At 36.5% G+C, this 19,347-nt stretch overlaps 1 protein-coding gene across 6 annotated transcripts in view; it reads right to left on the reverse strand.

Annotated features, from left to right (window-relative positions):
- Positions 1-4,611: 4,611 nt before the first annotated feature.
- The window catches only part of SGCZ (sarcoglycan zeta), a 764,963-nt gene continuing 750,227 nt past the window's right edge, over positions 4,612-19,347 (reverse strand). For all 6 annotated transcript variants that reach the window (XM_067530568.1, XM_067530570.1, XM_067530571.1 and 3 more), the window contains one exon: positions 4,612-5,360. In XM_067530568.1, the coding sequence (XP_067386669.1) occupies positions 5,166-5,360 (195 nt within the window). In that variant the 3' untranslated portion in view covers positions 4,612-5,165. The remainder of the gene's footprint in view (positions 5,361-19,347) is intronic.

Raw genomic sequence — 19,347 nt, forward strand, 5'->3', positions numbered from 1 at the left:
TTGGCATGAAAATAAAATCCATGAATTTTGCAGGTTGGAATGTCTGCAAAGTAGTCAATCTAAATGTATGGTGGTTTTCAAAAAAAAATTAAAACAATCTCCAACAGTTTTTGTTTTGCACTTGATGAGAAAATTAGATTGAACTAAGAGAAGTTATTACCAAATTGCAAATTTAGACAAAACAGGAAATATGCTAACAGAAGTTATCTTTAAATAGAAAATACTCAGAAAAAAATTCATTTCCCATCAGTGGTAACATTTCTGTTCTCCCTTTGACAGCATCATTTGAGCATCCTGAATTAGTTCTATTAATTGTTTTCCTATTTCATCTATAACATTTAATTGTGGTTATACAGTAGCACCAGATGAAAATACTAAGACCAAATACAAAGAAATACAGTACAGATTTTAAACTGTGTGTTAATTACATGCTGCAAAAGTTCCACCTTTTCAACAAAAGTAATTTCCAACTTCCAAAACCTTGCTGTTGTTTCACTAAAAAAAACCCCAACAAACAAACAAAAAAAATCTTGAATATACAGTATACTGCTTTTGAATTAATATGTTATCTACAATTTATAAGACAAACAATCCATTTAAATAGAAAAAGATTTGTTTTACATAAAGCAAGAGAGAGTACAAAAGCACAGCTTTTGTAATTTTGGTAATATTGCAATTTTACAAACGTATTGCATAGTATGTGTAAGAAAATATTTCCATTTTTTTTATATATCTATACACACAAGAAAAGCATTAACATGATAGTTACAAAACAAAACAAAAAATGGTTAGCAGACTTTTTCTGAAGTATGGTTTTAAACAATATGACACTCAAACTCTTAATCATTTGCATTATAGTGAATCAGCTGATAATTCCAATATTCTGTGTTGGGCTTTTATTTTGTTAACATTTAGGCAATGATTTGGAAACCTTAAAAAAATCACAGATTATTACAGCTGAATATCCTTAACATTCTTCATCAACTTCTTTCAGTCCCTATGGCTGTATCTTCAATCCATACTAAATAGCCCTCTGTTTCTAAATTGGTCTAAAATGAATTGTGTTAGCCAGTCAAACCACTGTGCAAGCAAAACAATTTAAATTATAAATTCAGTTGAAGCAAGCAACTTTTTGGCACATTTTGGAATACACATTCTTTCCTCTTCTCATGATCTCATAAAAAAAGACATATCCTGTTATGTATGAAGAACAATGCAATTGGACAACACTGACACACTATCCCCTCTGAAAAAAAAATTTACAGCTCAAACGCTGCACAGAGCAAAAGTACATTACCATTTCATGTTGTAACTACAACTTGTCCTCTCTTCATTCCAACAGAATTAGTAGAAGCAGCTGTGTCATACTATTAGATATAATAGAAGTGTCAGTCTTTGGTCTTTAACATTTAACCAGTGAATGAACTGCAGTACAAAACCATATAGGTAACAGTGCTCAAAGAGGTCATTCAATGTTTTTATTTTATTTTTTTAAACTAGAAAGAGACAGTATCCTTTTCTATTATAACAGGAACATTTTACAAATATTATACTATAATATATATTAATACATGTAGCTAACAAGGTCTTTTTTATGTTTCATTGTTGTCATACAAGCAATTCTGAGGAGGTCAGCCAACTACAAAACCACTTCAGGAGTGCCCATGCTAACAGCCTAATACAAAAGAGGCATTATTTGATACATGTATTCATATATATTATAAAACACTTCAGAGGATTTTTTTTTAGCCCCAACTATTATTTTCAAAATTGTACATTTATTAATTTAAAAGAAAAATGGTTTAGAACTGCTTTTGGGACTCTTTCTGCTGTCCTATATCACAATGCAATGACCTGTTAATTGGGAAGCTCTTGCCTTAGCCATAACAAGAAGGTGCATACTTCTTCTAACGAGGATCTCGGAATGTTCAGCCAGTCAAGCCAACTAATTGAGGAAAGGGCTGCAGTTGTTTTATCATGATCAGAATGGTAGCTATTATAAATGGCCATAAAAACTTGTAAGCAACCAAGAGACTGGGCAAGGCAAGGGCAGCTATGAAAAACATCCTTCAGTTTTGCACATGTGGCCTCCTTTATTTTACACCTCAATTTCATAAAATCAATAGTAGAAATGTAGTGATATCACTCCCTGTTTCCATTGATCTATTTGCTGAGAGCATCCACTTGCCCTCTGTCTAGAACTACATGCATGGGTGTGTGCAACTTTGCCGATTTTTTGAGCACTATCACCAGTAGAACTGGGAAATAGTGAGAAACTTTAATTTAAAGCATTTTAGGATCTGAAACTAAAGTTTGTTTCAGTATTCCTTCATATTTGCTCTTCATAAACATACATACAAGTAAGGTTTTTATTACTGCCAACTCCAAACATTCAAAACTCATGAGTCAGGCCTCAAAAATCATGAGATAGGCTTAAAAATATTTTTTCCTTTCTTGTTATTTTCTTTCTGTGTGTTTTTTTTTTAAATTTAGGTCATATTTTTAAGTTTTTCTCTGTAACCTTGAGAGCTAGAAACTCATCCAGCCAGGGAATCAAAACTCTACTATGTGATTTAGGTGACCAATCATAGAGTTCGATTATCATGAATGGGGAATACTCAAGGGAATACTCATGGCAAACTATTTCAGGCCACTCCCACAGGCTGACATTTGTTTGCACAAACATTCCTCAATACACTTTGAACAGCAAACAAATATTCAGTCTGTTCACAGACACTTTGAGAACAGCACAAAGGATTAAATTCACTGAATAAATTATTCACTGTAATTTTTTGCCCATCTTTTAAATTACCAGCATATGCACATGGGCACAGGTGATAAAATGTATGTGCTCTCACACACACACACACACACACACACACACACACACACACACACACACACACACACACACACACACACACACACACACACACACACACACACACACACACACACCAGTGCTCTTCTCTTCTCCTTGGAATACCATTTGTTCTGATAAGTTTTACACATACATTTTGTTATCTGTGTGCCCAGATGAAAGAACTCTCTTTCCTCATAAGGTCATTTGATAATTCCTACAGTTTTCATATAATGTTGCTACTTTATTTCCTGTATTGCAAAGAATGAGCTCGCTAGAAAAAGGAAAACAAATGACTAATAATAGAAGTATTTTTCTTTATTTAAAGACAATTAAAGTCTGGAAGCAAATACTTTAAATCAATAGTTAACAGCTGAAAAAAATCTGAGCAAATGAAATAGTCAAACAAGGATTTTAAATAGACTATGTAGCAGTGGAGGGTATAGTTCTTCCTGTTGGGTGAAATTCATCCTTACACATAAGACTAGGACAAGGACAAGTACCTGTGAATCAGTGGATAGGCCTTGTGCTAGACTTCTGCATAAGGGTGAATTTCACCTGTAGTGAATAAAATAAATCCTGTTAGATGACACTAAAATAGAAAATTAATCACATTGTTATGGTTGCCAAATTTCACTTTTTATTTTTTAAGTTTTTTAGTTTTTTATTTTATTTATTTTTTAGTTTTTACCCCCCTAATTCTACTTTCCCTGACTTCAGAGTTAGCTTTGAAAGCTAGACATTGCATTGGTGATCTTATAGTCAGACACAACTAAAATTATGAGCTGGGTGGGATAACTGAAAAGATAATATTTAAAAGCACACTTACCTTATTGTTATCAAGTCATCTTCCCACAATAGGAAACATTTTTTATCTGTTTTACATTCCTGGATTCTGCAAGTTTCAAGATACTCTTGTTAAGCAGCAGTGTGACAAATTTATCAACAACATACCAAAGTGTCTTTTGCAGGAGCACAATTACCAAAAAACAAACAAGGAATGAAAAATGGAAGAGGACTAAGGTCTCGTGTCAAGCCAGTCAAAAAAAAAAAAAAAAAAAAAGAGTTAATATTGAGAGCTGAGTGGAAATATGATAACATTATCTAAACTCAGACCTGGTGGAGTCAACACAATGTCAATGTACTTGTTAATATTCTATGTCAATTCATATTTGCTCATGGATTTTTAATACTATTACTTTAAAAACCTTAATAGCAGATGGTAAAAGAAAAGGATAATAAATCTGAGGGTGTCATTCCAGTTGTTAATGAATTGCTTCTTGGAGTTATGTGTCACATTAGTATTTATGTGTTTATACTATATTCAAATGGCAATGGATAAACATAGCTTTAAAATGGACAAGATGTACCTCTGAAGATCTTCTTTCTTTTCTTTTTTTTTTTTTGCCAATCATAAATTCTTTCTGAAAAATGTCTATTTGATCAGACATTTTCATAACATCAATATTTCCCTCTTTATCCTGTTCTTCTTTTCCAGAAACTCTATGTTTTATTTAAAGGAATGACTTCATGTGCAATAACTCACTAATTAATATGTAAGGCTATTCAGATCTGACAAACAAGAGCAGATGTCTTTTGAACTGTGTAAATTTAATATTGCTGAATGCTTCCAAAATTTACCTAACATACAAAACCCCAGACTTAGTAGACAAGGAGTAACAACACATTTGTTTTAAAGAAATGAAACTCAGGGACGGATTCTGTCTCTCTTTTTTTTTGTTTTTGTTTTTTGTTAAAAACCATGTACTTAATTTAATTGTTTAGTAAAGCAAGCATCACACAATGCTTCAAAATTTTAAAATTCAGGGATAAAAGTTTACATCCAAAAAGATGAATGGAAAATTGTGCTTTCAGACAGTAAAGTTAATTATCATATAAGGGTTACCTAGTCATCTCACAATTGGATTCTGGGTAAATTTCTATAAGTACTGTATATATGTGTGCAGTTCATATCCAGGTCCTGCATAAAACTAAAACTATGTGCTTCACTTCATGTAGCAAAGGCACCTGTGTTATTCTCCCTTTTGGACAAAAGATGATATTATGATCCAGGTTTCCTGATGAAGATTACATTTATTTTTTGAATATCTCACTCCCATCTCTATGTTGAGTAGTAACATGAGCCACAAGAGAAGGCAGCGTTGTATTCCTGCTTACACTGGAAGAAGTTGCTGTGCAGGCCATTTGAAGCTTCAAACTTGTCACAAGGGAAACCGAGCAGAACTGTGAAGCAGAGGGACAGTAACAAAAGGCTATTCTGGTGTGAGGAGAAACTGGAGTCATTTCAGCTCCACAAACAGATGTTGCTACTGGATTGACAGGTGGAGCCTGCTCCTGCCGGGGAAAGGTATAGTTTACCATTGGGACAGACGCAGAGCTCATAGATAGTCTGTCGAGGAGTTGAGGAGCTAGATGGGGAAGATGAAAAGGAACCCATTGGTAGATTTCCCAGTCGGATAACATCTGCATTTAAAAATATCTACAGAGAGAAAAAAAAAAAGAAACAAACAATTGAATTTAATTTCTTTTTCCATCCTATATATAAAATATTTTAAAGTTTATTCTAATGTGCACCCAAGAGTTTAATATGAATATCTAAACAACATACATTTCTACTGGTGTTGCTGTCATGTGCTTTTGAACACCTATTAGTACACATAAATACAGTTTATGCAAATACATTTTAATTCTTTACCGAAGACATTTATTCAACCATAAGTAAATGCCATACAATAACATTCTGAGACTCTTTCCTGAACAGGCTGAATTTTCTCCTGTATTTTTTATGGTAGAAATTCATTCATTCCATGCAGTAGCATCTCCCTACCTCGAACAATTTGTATTTCAATAAATGTGAAGTAAATCGTACCCCCATGTATTACTTTAAGTAGCAGGAAATGTGTGGTGAAATATGCTGTATAGTCTTAACAATAACTACATATACAGAATAATTACATAACCATGTGAGCGCTAATACACTAGATAATGTGCTTACTAGATTTGAAATTGGATAAAAAAGGTTTAAGGTTATTTAAGGTTAAAGTCTTGTTAAGAGCACAATCAGACTACATCCATTTGTTTTCTGAACATTGTATCTAGTCAAAAATGTCTTTTTCACCTTCTCCCATCAGAAATAACACTAATTTAATGAGGCTGGCCAGTTTGAAAAGGCTAATGTGATCATCATTTATTTTATAGTTTATAATGTTTATAAAAAACTTCAGCCATCCACCAAATTGCTCATGGTGTTGAATAAATAACTACAGTATAATGAATCATCATCAAAAGAGATGAATAAAGTGATAAAGAGGTAAGTTGTTTAGAGGGACAGACTGATAGAGAAAAAACATCTGAAAAAAGTGAGCTGTTAGGGTTTGTTTGTTTGTTTGTTTTAAATTAAGAAGGGATGAACTGAGGGAGATAGCTACAGACTAGGTAGCCCACCAAAGCTAAAGCAGGATCAGCCACTGCCCTAGGTGCAACATGGGAAACGCTAAACAGCAGAAGGTGTTTCAGTGCAGATACAAACCCTGGAGATAACACTGAGACTTGTCACGTGGTGGGGATCCTGAAATACTGCCTAGTGCTTTAATAGATAATCTACTACATTATAGTCAGCAAATATATAGAATGCATAATGGCATAGTATATGCTGCTCAGTTCAGTAGAGAAACATTCTTTAATATTCAACACCAACTGTAAATGGTAGAGAAGCTACAGGAAAGCACCATTAAGCCCCTAATGGAAATAGATGAGGATAAGCTGGGACATCGGAACAAAGGGGGGGCCATAACTGCCTACTTTTTAATATGGAGGTAATTTGAGAGGCAGGGGCCACGTTGCTTCCGCTTCCCCCCAAACAGCAATCCTTGGGAAGGTGTGGAGCGGCGCTGGCAGGGACTGTGTTTTGAGGCAGGAGAGTTGATAAGATGATCAGCTCCCCTGTCAAGAAGCACAGCCCAGCAGCCCCTGCCAATGGCACCCACCTCTTCCCTTTGAGTTGCCCTGCCGCTGCTCCTTCTCTTCTCCTCCGTGAGGCCCTGCCCCATGGACAGGCCAGAAGCCAGTACTGGGCCATGTTAAGAGCCACCAAGCAAGTCCAGGCTGCTGTGGGGAGCCCCAGACCCTCCACCTGTCCTGGGCGGAGGGCCGGGGTGCCCAAGAGCAGCCCCTGGACCATGTCCCTGTCCCCTGGAGCATGCCATGTAGAGCAGGTGTAAGGTCCAGGGCTCCCCTCAGTGGCGCAGGCTCCCTGGGCAGCTCTTACTACTGCCCAGCTCTGGCTTATGGCCTGGCCAGGGGGCGTGGCCTAAGTGGAAGAGACGCATCGGGGTGGAGGCATAGAACCTCGTGCCCCTCCTCCCCCCTTCTACCAAGGTTCTGGAGCTGTTGGGATGAGCAGGCTGTGATTTACCAAAGAGAAGACCAAGAGGAATTCTACACAGCTAGAATTGTTATATTCTCAGTTTGTAAACTGCAGAAAATATCTCCAGAGATCCAGGTGAAGGAATGGAATAGAGAGCTGTATGGGACATATCGCAACCCACTAGACAATAAAATGTGCCCACAAAGAGATCTCCAACTGCCCAAGATGACAGATGACCCTTGTTGGAGATTCCATACTAAAAAGAATGGAAAGAACATTCTGCAAGAGGCAGATAGACAACAGGATGGTGTGATGTCTTCCTAGAGCCAAGATACAAGATGTGGCTCTCAAATTGGGCAGGCTTATGAGGCTGGTGGGTAAGGATTCACAGATGGCTGTGCATATTGATACTAAATGACATTGTTTCACGGGATATCTCATAAATCATTACTGATTTCAGGGAACTTGAAAGGGTGCTGAAGAAATAGAATGTTTAAGTGATCTCTTTGATGATCCTTCCTGTTCCACTAGAGAAGGAAGACAAAGCACAAGAATCTGGAAGTGAACCACTGGCGAGGTAAGTGGTATAAGGTGGAGGATTTTGGTTTTGTGAAACATTGGTCCATTTTCTCTGGGAATAAAGGACTGGATAATTTGGAAGACCTCCTTGACCTCCTTCTCAGTAGAAGTGGAACCAATCTCATCAGGGACTAATAACAAAAAGGAAGGGTGAAGAGAGGAAATGCATGAGCACTCGCTTTGCACAAAATCATGATATTCACAAACAAACTGATCAAAACATCAAAGGACATGAAGAGAAATTATTTAATTGCGTATACACTAATGCTAGGAGCCTGAGTATAAACAAGAGGAATTGGAATTGACCATTTATGAGCATAAATTTTACCTACTTGATATTACTGAAACCTGGTGGGAAGATTAGCATGACTGGAATGTTAAAATCAATGGTTATAACCTCTTTAGGAAGGATCAAGTGGGCAAACCGAGAGGGGGAGTGGCACTCTATGTCAGAAATGGAACCATCTATTTCTAACTCACTGACAACTCAAGAAGCAAATTATTTTGAATGCTTATGGATCAATGTTCCAACAGATAAAGCATACAATGAAACATAGTTGGTACCTGCAACAACTCATCAAATCACACCAGGGAAAATGATGACAAGCTCAAGTCCCTATCTGTAAGGTGTGGTGAAGACATTGCATCATTACAAGGGACTTCAAGCTGAGTGTCATACGCTGGAGGTCAAATACTGCCAATACTACAACATCCTTGGATTTTCTAAAACCCATAAATGACAATTTCTTAACTCAAAAAGTGTTGCATCCCACATTGGGAATTCTATATTAGACTTCATCCTGACTGATAAAGGGATCACAGAACTAAAAATTCTGTCCAAATGATCCCAACTTGATTATTGCGTTTGCACACAACATGTAAACATCAAACCAGTCCCATATATATATACTATTAAAAGGGCCAGCCTCAAAAAAGCTGAAAACAATTATAAGACCAATCATCTGGGAGATGAAAATTAAACAAAAAATAAAAGAAAATTGGGAACTGTTTAAGAACATTTTGCTAGATGTGCAAAATGCCACAGTTTAAAAAGAAGGCTGCACTTGTAAAAAAACAAAACAAAAAACCAACCCGGCTTGGAGGGGAAGTGAAAGCAATTATAAATAAATAATAATAATTAATAACAATAACATATCTACAGATACATATAACAAATGGAAAAAATGTAGAATAGTAATAAGGGAAGCAAAAGGACACAAGGAGAAATCTATGACCAGCAATCAATAAGAAGGATGCAAATTGTAGAAACATTAATAATAATGCAGAAATGATATTCAATACATATTTCTGTTCTCTATATGGGAAAAAGCAAGATGATGTATTCATATCATATGATCATGAAATACTTTCTGTTGCAACTCAGAAACTCAGAATTAACCCAGTAACTCAGCTACTAAAGTTAGATATTTTAAAATCAGCAAGAGTTTTCAAAGAGCTGGATGAGGAAGTCCTGATCTGTTAATGGTGATTTTCAGAAGTCTTGGAACACTGGGAAAGTTCCAGGTGGGAAGAAAGCTAATGTGCCACTATTTAAGGTTCAACATGTTGACCTGGGTAGTTATAGGCTTGTCAGAGTGACATCACTCCCAGGAAAAATAATGAAATGCTGGACAGGGGACTTGATTAATAAAGAATTAAAGGAGGGTAATATGATGAATGCCAATCAACATGGGTTTGTAGAAAATAGATTTTGCCAAACTAATTTGATATCTTTTTTGGGTGAGATTACGAGTTTGCTTGATAAAGGTAACAGTGTTGATGAACTATACTTAGTCTTCTGTACAGCATTTGACTTGGTAACGCACAATACTTTGATCGAGAAACTAGAACAAGACAAAATCAACATAGCATACATTTAATGGATTAAAAGCTGGACACCTGATAGGTATAAAATGTAAATGTAAATGGGGACTCATCATTGAGTGTGTTTATACTGGGGTCTCACAAGGTCTGGTTTTTGGCCCTATGCTATTTAACATTTTTATCAATGACCTGGAGAAAAACATAAAATCATTATTGATAAAAGTTTGTAGATGACACAAGGAATGGGCGGGATTAATAAATAATGACAATGACAGACCAATCTAGATCACTGGGTAAGCTGGAAGCAAACAAACAATATGTATTTCAATATAGCCAAATGTAAAGTCATACATCTAGGAACACAGAAGGCCACACTCACAGTTCAGGGGACTCTATCCTGAAAAGCAGTGACTCTAAGAAAGACTTGCTGTGTGTGTGTGTGTGGGGGGATCACAATGGATAATTAACTGAACAGGAGATCTTAGTGCAATGCTATGGCCAAAAGAACTAATACGATCCTTGGCTGTATAAACGGGGAAATATTGAATAGGCATAGAGAGGTGTAACAGAATAAATTGGCCCTTTAAGACTAGAGGGGACCAGAAGACCTGGTTCCAAGGATGTTGGAATAAACTTGGAAATGACTTTGTAGCAGGCAGACAAGGAACAGTCCCAGGGAATAAGTAGATGGACATGAAAAACCATGACATTGTTCCTTTAAGTGCCCTGGCTCAAGAGCCTGTACAGTAGGATGGGGTAAGGCTCCCCTTTCTCACAAACAAGCTGGGGTGAGGGACGTCACCAGTATATATACTGCCTTTCCCCTTAGAACAGAGGAGGCAGTGACAGGGAGAAGGAAGTCAGAGCCAGAAGGCTGAGTTCCTACTAGGGAGGACAGGATTAATGAGGTCCATAAAGAACAGTCTGGGAGAGAATAAGAGCTGTGTGTGCAGCAGAAGAACCTGAGGTCAGTTTGAACTATTGTGTTGCTGCAGTGGACTTTATTTTGGGGACATTGAGGACCACTTTGAACTGCTTTCAGCTATTAATCCAGTCCCACACAGTAGGTGGTGGTAGTCCCAAGTAAAACTGCCGGGAGTTCCTAAGTGGCCCTCAATAAGAGGAACAGAGTGAGGGTTCTGAGTAGACACCTCTGGCCACAAGGGGTGCTCAATAAATAGCAACCCTGCTGCAAGAGATGGTATTGCCTCTGTATTTGGCCCTGGTGTGACTGCGTCTCTTTCTGCTGTCCATAATTCAAGGAGGACTTTGATAAATTGGAGTGTTCAAAGAACAGCCATGAAAATCATTAAAGGATTGGAAAACATGCCTTATAAAAGCTCAAACTAATAAATCTATCATAGAGACAGTTAAGAAGTGACTTGATTTCAGTCTATAAGTACCTACAATACAGGGATATTTCAAGCTAGCAGGCAAAGGTATAACAAAATCCAATGATTGAAGTTGAAGCTAGACAAATTTCAGACTAGAAATAAGGCATAAATGTTTAACAGTGAGGGTAGAGCAATTTAGCCAGGGTTCTGCACCCTGAAAATCTCTGTACATTTTAAAATCAAGATTGGATGTTTTTCTAAAAGATATACTCTAGTTCAAACAGGAATTAATTAGGGAACTTCCATGGCTTTATAATCTAGATTTCTGGTTTCATAATCTATGAATCGATAACGGTGGCTTTTTATCAGTGTAACTAGAGTTGTGCAGAACCTCAACGTAGGTGCATTGTACTTCTGTAAGATGAGAACTTCAATGGAATTACTCTGGTGTAAGTCAGAAGAGAACCTGCTGCAATTTTTTTTTCCTGATGATTTGGAATGTTGCTTAACTTTAATTTCTGCTTCAGGTTGTACATTGTTATGCTGTGAAAACTGGATTTTGGTTTTGCTACAATATAAAAAGCAGTAATCTTGTTTTCTTCCTGTGGTGAACTGCTTTGAGGCATGCATTTGGCCATGCAACATGACATCATGCAAATGGAGTGGTAACAGAAGGAAGTGTAATACTACGTTATTTATTTGACAAGAGAGCCTTGTGATGTAATGATCTTAAGTTCAAAGCAAAGAGAACCTTTTGACAAAAAGACCCAAACCTGAATGGGAATTCATAAAAGAGCATTATCTAGCTATAAGAAATTTTAAAGGCCCTAGAGCTACTAGCAGGGATGTGTTTACGGTAAAATGATGTTGAGTCTCGTAGGATTTGGGCAACAAGATTGTGAAATTCTTTGAATTTTTCATGTTCAGTAGCAATACCATGACAAAGTGCTCTCTTACATTCGCTCTGGATGTAAATTAAATGCTTTCCTTTTGAAAATTCTGTACCACAAGTAAGTTTTTTGTTACTGTAGTTCACAAACTATGAATAAGCCGGACCCAGGCATGATATGACACACACACAAGAAAGGACAAGTTCTAGTGGAAGCATACAACACATTTGACTAGACAGAGAAAAAAATATGAAAAAGCTGATACATGAAAACAAAATACTGTAACAGATTAAATAAAAATCAAAACAAAGGATTTCAAAAATGTTCTGAGCCAAATTTCCCATCTATTAGGCAAAATTGCTGTTGATGTCAATATTCAGACTTCTGTTGAATGAAGGACTCAGAGAGAACTAAAAGGATATAGTCAAATCCTCTTTGCAGCTCTGACCCTTTGATGCTGTGTAGTATTCTTTCAAGACAGGAAGGCTAGAAAGCAGCTGTAAAGCTCCCTTCCAAGGACACCCTTGCAAGTCCTAGTGTATGGGCAGTGGCAGGCAGTTTGCTAGGATTGGGGCTGCGATGGATAGCTGAGAAGGGTGTGTCAGGAGTAGGGCTGAAGCACATAATACTGTGGTGATACCGAGAAACACTGTGTTACATAAGGGAACCCAAGGAAACTGCTGTAATTTAGACAGGCCTCGATAGATGTATAAATTATATCTAAGGCCACTCAGCCCCTGGGGCAGCCCAGCGTCAGGAAGGTGCAAAGGATGTCTTGAAGATACCACATAGCCCACCATGGCTTTTGTGATTATAAACAGTAAGATTTACCATGCAATCCATCAGCATGTGAGTTTGTGACTGACTACCAAGATCTGTGATTTCCAGCCTGAGGACCAGACATGTAATCCCAACAAGGTCAAGGGAGCATAATCAATACTCTGGGGCAGATTGTTCAATTTCTAAACAGCCTGTAGTTCCCTGGCTGAGGATTCCCCTGTACAGTTCCCATGGGGAGGTACTAATGAATAACTCCCCAAACCTAAATTGCCCTAAACTGGGCTTTGTTAAATCACTGAATGTGTGTTCCTACTTTTGTGAAAGTATCCAGAGAAACTAAGATATCAGCTATAATCTATTCAGTGAAAGCTGCTAAATTTTGCTTATCCTAGTGTTTTGTTAAAGTCTGTAATTGTCTGATGGACGCAGGGGACATGAAACAAATTAGCCACTATACATAATAGTGAAATCTAAGGCAGAAGCTCTAAGTGGCTCTGAGGATGTGACTTAAGTGGTAAACAATAATTTGGTTTTAGTATTAAAATGTTCAACTAGCAAAGATGATTTTGATATGCAAAAGTTCTCTAAGTGGGGTCTGTTACTAAACAGACAGTGAGCTGCCTCCTTAGACTCATGTTTTTGGACTTATAAGATCGATCATCTGCTATTTATTATAAGACCATCTGCCATCTGCTTATAAGGACAGATCACCTGCTAATTTTTTGACCAAATTGATTACTTAATTCCAATATTGCTGCTAACTTTTCTATTTGATTTTATTTTGACCTCAGTTTGACAATTTAATTGTTGAATCCTAGGTTAGTTTAGTAGAACTTAGAGTAGTTTAGCCTTAGTGATAAGTTTTGATTTGGTTTTTGTTTGTTGATTAACTTTAATAAACAATTATTAAAAGGATATGAAGACAACTCTCTTTCAATAAGCAACTGGAGCCAAAACTATTGAGAGTATCTTGAAGGTATCACTCAATTCACCTAGGAGCCTAATCTGCTTCTTCTAAATTAGCTCTTTGGTTCTTCCAAGCTTTACTGAGTACAATGGAGCCATGCTGATTTACACTAGCTGAGGATTTGGCCCAGGCTTGGTCTCGTCTATGCATTAATTTATATGTGCTATTGTTTTTCATGCACAGATAGTAGTTTGCACAAACTGGGTTACTAGGTTCCCAACCATGCAATTTTCACATGTGCATATATTAGAATGTGCAATTTTAGAGCCTGAACAGTGGCCCTTTAACATTCTATTCCCACACAGCCCATTCCTTTAACAACTTTTAGTCATTTTTTAGTTTTGGTCATTTACTTCAACACTTATTCACTTAATTCAATTTCCATTTGATATAACTAGAAATTCAGAGAAAAAGGAAACAAAATACTTTCAAGGATTCATGAGGCAAAATCAAAGCATTTTAATTTTCTATTGTGATTTCTTGTGTGTTTTTAAGTCTTTGTGTCTGATGTGAAAGTAACAGATTAAGATTATTTCATGCTATCCTGACCTGAGGGCAACGGTACAAATTAAATTTCACATTGGGTTGCTCTAGTAGTTAAAGTGTAATTCTGATCTCAGAGATTTACACTGATTTGTATTATTTGTCTTACAAGTGAATATAGTAGAACTGTCTTACTTTTACTACAATAAATATATAATACTTTACTATACAATAATATTCTTGGCATCAGTATACTTGGAGTAAAAAGGTTCTGTGGTTAAATCCTCCATGGTGAATTTTCAACCATTTATTGCTATGTCTGACTTCCATTCTGAAGTACAAGCCTAGACCTCTGTGCCCATGCAGTGATAAATTAAAATGAATGAGACTCTATGCCAACATATCAGTGCACAATAGGGCATCTGTTTGCAGAATCAAAGACATAACAAGCATGAGGCAATGAATGGCTTTTAAGGATGGTTAAATATTGAAACAAAGCTGAGGACTGGGGCCTAATGCATTAATATATTAGGTGCATTTGTAAAATGCTTTCAAGACAAAAAAGCACTATGAACAATTTAGATATTATTATACCCTATAACTGGTGAAACAGACACAGTTTGTTTGTTAAATAATCTTAAATTATTAATACCTATTTAAAAAGGTAAGAATTTATGCTTCACTATAGATTTTCAAAGTATCTATTTATATCTATATGAGTTTGGAGATATTTCAAAATTCTTCCCTTCTGATATCATTTATTTTGTAAAGTTATATGGTTAAAGAACCAGTTCAGTATACAATGGTGAAACAAAAGCATTCCATTATATTTGTTCACATTTTTAATGAATTCAGGCATGATCTCATTTGTTTTAAGTTTGTTTTCTGTGAACATTTGCATGATCAAATTTTACAATCATAGATGTTTGTGGAAAGCTAATTACAGAGTCACAGGCTCAAGTGTTTATAGAAACTGAATTTTAAATTTGCACATTCAAGTATATGTACTGGAAGCATTAGCATATGCATCCAATGAGGGGACAGAATCAATACCATGTGATTTATCTGCCGAATTGCAGCTAAGAAACACTCAAAATTTGAATATGCACGCTCAGTCCAATGAGTGATATATTCATCATATAAATTCAAACAATGAGTCTATTCAAAAAAATTGTAATCAGCTTGTGAAAGAGCTAAATTTGTACAAGAAATTATCCACTGTGAATTATTTGGCCACAGCTATTAATGAGGAATATGGATGACTTCACTCTTTATTATTTGAAGGAAAATCCACAGGGTCCTACATATCAGTATTCCAAGAACTGGAAATGCATCCTAAAATGGATTTATATGTTAAAATATTAAATTGGATACAAATTATGGAAGTTTTTGATGTTTTGAAAATATCCTTGACTGGCATATCTGAGAGCTAGCTGGTTCCCTAAGACACTAGTTAAATCCCAGCGTTATGAATATTTCAAGCTTTATCACCAAGGTTCTTAGATTAAGCATATCAAGCACAGAACAGAGAATTAGGAAATCTGCACAATTTCAACAGTGCTTCTTCTGATTTACTGCAGGAATTTAGGCAATTAACAGCCTATCTTTGTCAGTTTCCTTCTATTTAATAGTACTAGCTACTAGAGTTTGGCAGGAAATGTTTTTCCTATACAACAAGACTTTTCAAGATTTTTGAAAAAAAATCTTGTACTGAATTAGGATGGAAAGTCAAAATGTCAAAAAATGTCATGAACAGGTAAGTGAAAAAAAATTCAGCTTAGGTCAGTCCGTTTTCTTTGGATAATTTTGAAACATTTTGATTTAACTATTTTTTAAATATACATTAACTTAAATTTTAAATTAAAAGTTGCTTTGAAGCAAAATCAGAACGTTTCATTTTGAAAATGTCAGAATGGGACATTTTGATGATTTTGAAATTTGGTTTTGTTTTGGTTTCCACCAACTGGCATTTTTTGATAAAGAAAATGTTTCATTGAAAAGTATCTCCACAGCTCTACTAATTACTTTCCTACCTCACAGAGGTGACGAGTAATTAGTTAGAGTTTACAAAGTGCTGTGAAGATGAAAAGCAGGATACAATTGTTAAGCATTATTTTGTTGGATGATCCAATAGAATAGCTGACTACTGCTTCCTTGTTCCCCTAATTCTGTTTATCACTAATTTTTAATGAATTCACTTCAGGAGTTATTTCACCTCAGAAATTATAGTTGCCTTCAAACAGCCATTCCTACTCAGGCAGCACCTAAGCCAGGCAAGAAAAGTCATTCCATTTCAAGGACTTAGACATATCAAAGGTTGGATTTGTTCCAATGCAGAACAAAATCCAGAAATTTCAAAAGTCTCTGCAAGAGGAAATGGAGCCAGAGAGCTCTAGGGTAGACTTCCTGTTGGCTTGCCCTAGAACCATGGACCCTGAAAGCCATTGGGTTTCCTACTCCAAGCAATCCATCAGGTGGACTATTCCCAGGCAGGAACCCTGGCAGTCCTGTATGCTGAGGAGCCAGGAACCTTGGAACTGGGACTTACAGGCTTGTGTCTCCCCATCAGTCTGCCAGGTGGCAGTGAAGGTTTTAGGAGCCTGGAAGGTGCTGGCAGAAACCTGCCTAGAAGGCTGAGTTCTGTTGGAACTCCATCACTCTTCACAAAATGTTTTGATTTTGATGAATTAGGAAATTCCAAGCAAAAAAATGTTTCAATGGAATTTTTCTGACCAGCTGTAGTCACAATCCTCACTATCAACAGATCAGCTGACTCTCACTACTTTCCAAACCTACTGGACCAGAAAATATAGAGCCATATAAATACTTATATGACCCAGAACTGAATTTTGATCACAGTTACACAGCTGTAAATCTGGAGTGACTCCACTGACCTCAAAGGCATTTTCACAAATGTAACTAAAATTGGAATTTGACTTAATAATTACAAAATTTGTATTGAAAAATACCATTTATTTTAATGAGTAAGTCACAGAAGCCAAAAGACATCAAAGACAAAAAGCCATAGAGAAATCAGGAGAAAAAGTGTACCATCAAGTGTTTTGTACGGTTTGAGAAGACACAAATAACGAGGTTTCCACTCTTCCTTTCGGATAAAAGTCAACAGTCTAACAGTGAAATATTTAGAAAATATATCCTAATATTCAGCAAAAATTTTAATGTAATTATTAGTTATTATTATGGTAATGGTTAGAGGCCCAGGACAGGTATCAGGCTCCATTATGCTAGGCAATGTATAAATAAGCAAAAGAAAAACAGTTCTCTGTTCTAGAGATCCTGCAATCCAGGATTGTAATAACCAGCCACAACAGGTGGATAAACAAACAAAGGGGATGGGGTGGGGGACAAGCTGACAATAAAGATGAATATGTTTGCATAAATGAGTAGTCTCAGAGGGAATGTCGACACAGCTGCTGGGAGCGAGTTTTGTAACCTGGGTCAACAGAGTAGCACCATCAGGGCTTCGGCTAGTGAGCTAAAAATAGCTGCATAGACATTGCTTTGATGTGCTGCCTTGGGCTAAATTTAAGCTTGGGATCTGAAACCTGCCCCTCCCCCTCAGGCTTCAGAGCCCAAGTTCCAGCCCAAGCTGGAGCGTCCACTTTGCTATTTTTAATGCACTAGCGTGAACCCTGCTAACGCAGCTTTGTCGACTCAGGCTGAAAGACTTGCTCCCAGCAGCTGTGTAGACATACCCAGAATCTCTTTTTCTTTATTTTATTTGGCCTTTGTTAGCCAATGTGATGCTGCTGCAGTTCAGAGCATGTTACTTGGGAGCCATTTGGGAAAATAGATAGCAGCTGAATCAGAATTAGGTTTCCTGAGAGCTGGGTGAGGTAAATCATATTTTGGACCACTGAGTTGCCACCATCAAATAATCATTTAACCTTGTTACTGTCATATGCTGGCGTATTCTGGGTTCAACTCAACAGACTTTTGTGTATTTGCAGGTGTACCAAAAGCCAGTAGCTACAGGATGCAAATAGCATGATTCAAAAGTGATCTGAACATCTTTGAACTTTTCTTCTGTGTTTATATGTTGAAGTAATAGTCAACTAGCAGCCAGGGGGATGCATCTGCAATGATGAAATGTTCTTTTTTCCTCCTATATGAGCTGATAGGATCTTTTAATACCCAGAGTTTCTGATTCCATTTTATGTGTAAATGAATGCTTTAAACCATTGGTTATGGTTTATTTATAGAGTAATACATAGTTCACAATTAAATGCCAAGCTGTAATTGAATCAAAGGATTTTGCTGATGCCTTAAATCACAAGGGTGACGCTCAAGTGCTTTATAAAGGGCAGCAGAACCTGAGACTAAATTACAGCCTCTAGTATTCAATCTGGGATCATACATTATTATTTATAATGCGGATTAAAGGATTATTATAATACTGAAGTAAATAAAAAGAAAATGCATCAAACAGCAGAAGCCAGATTTCTTGCAAAGACTTTCAGTTTCTGATGTGGGAGGCTAAGGATTATACTGCACAAGACATAGGACTGGAGGAAAAGTATTTGGTAAACATAGTTATGTTCTTCCCCCCCAGAACCCCCAAAACTTTAAAGTTCTTCTTGAATAAAAGGGAATTATATCTTTCACTGCTTAATCCATGGAAATGTGGATTCATAATGTTCTGCTAATATGGTTATAACAATTTTTTTTCTAAGTGCTATGCAATTCCTTCCTTGTAATATTTTCTACAGAAAGAAAATATAAATTCAATACATTTATCTCATGTGATTTACAGAATAAGTAAAAGTCTACAAACATTATAAAATTCAAATTGGTTGGGCAGCATGTGAACAAAGCAAAAGAACTATTTTCTAGTACAAATCCTCTAGTTTCAAATAGTGCAACAACTGTGCACAAAGACTGATTGACAAAGGTTGATTGACAAAGGTTTATTATAGAAGGGCAAAGATTATTTTTAAAATGTGTGCTTTCACTTAAGAATGTGATATACTAATAGAACAATAATGATAAACTCTTTAATCATCAGTGACCTAACAAGGAAATGGACTGTAAGCTATTTACTAGGAATAATTTTTCATTGTATTAGTCTCTGTGATTTAAACTCCCTAATGTTATTTTCCTGCACTTACTTGCTTTGTCCATTTCTTATGGAATTTAGAGCACATGAATGATGCTGGATTGCTAGTCTTGAACACTGAAGTCCCCTGTGTGTCCACAGAAAAAATAAAAATGGGCCTTAACAG

Source organism: Emydura macquarii, unplaced genomic scaffold (assembly GCF_026122565.2).
Source record: "Emydura macquarii macquarii isolate MOO-44397 ecotype Brisbane River unplaced genomic scaffold, CSIRO-AGI_Emac_v2 contig_3108, whole genome shotgun sequence".
Taxonomy (NCBI): Eukaryota; Metazoa; Chordata; order Testudines; family Chelidae; genus Emydura; species Emydura macquarii.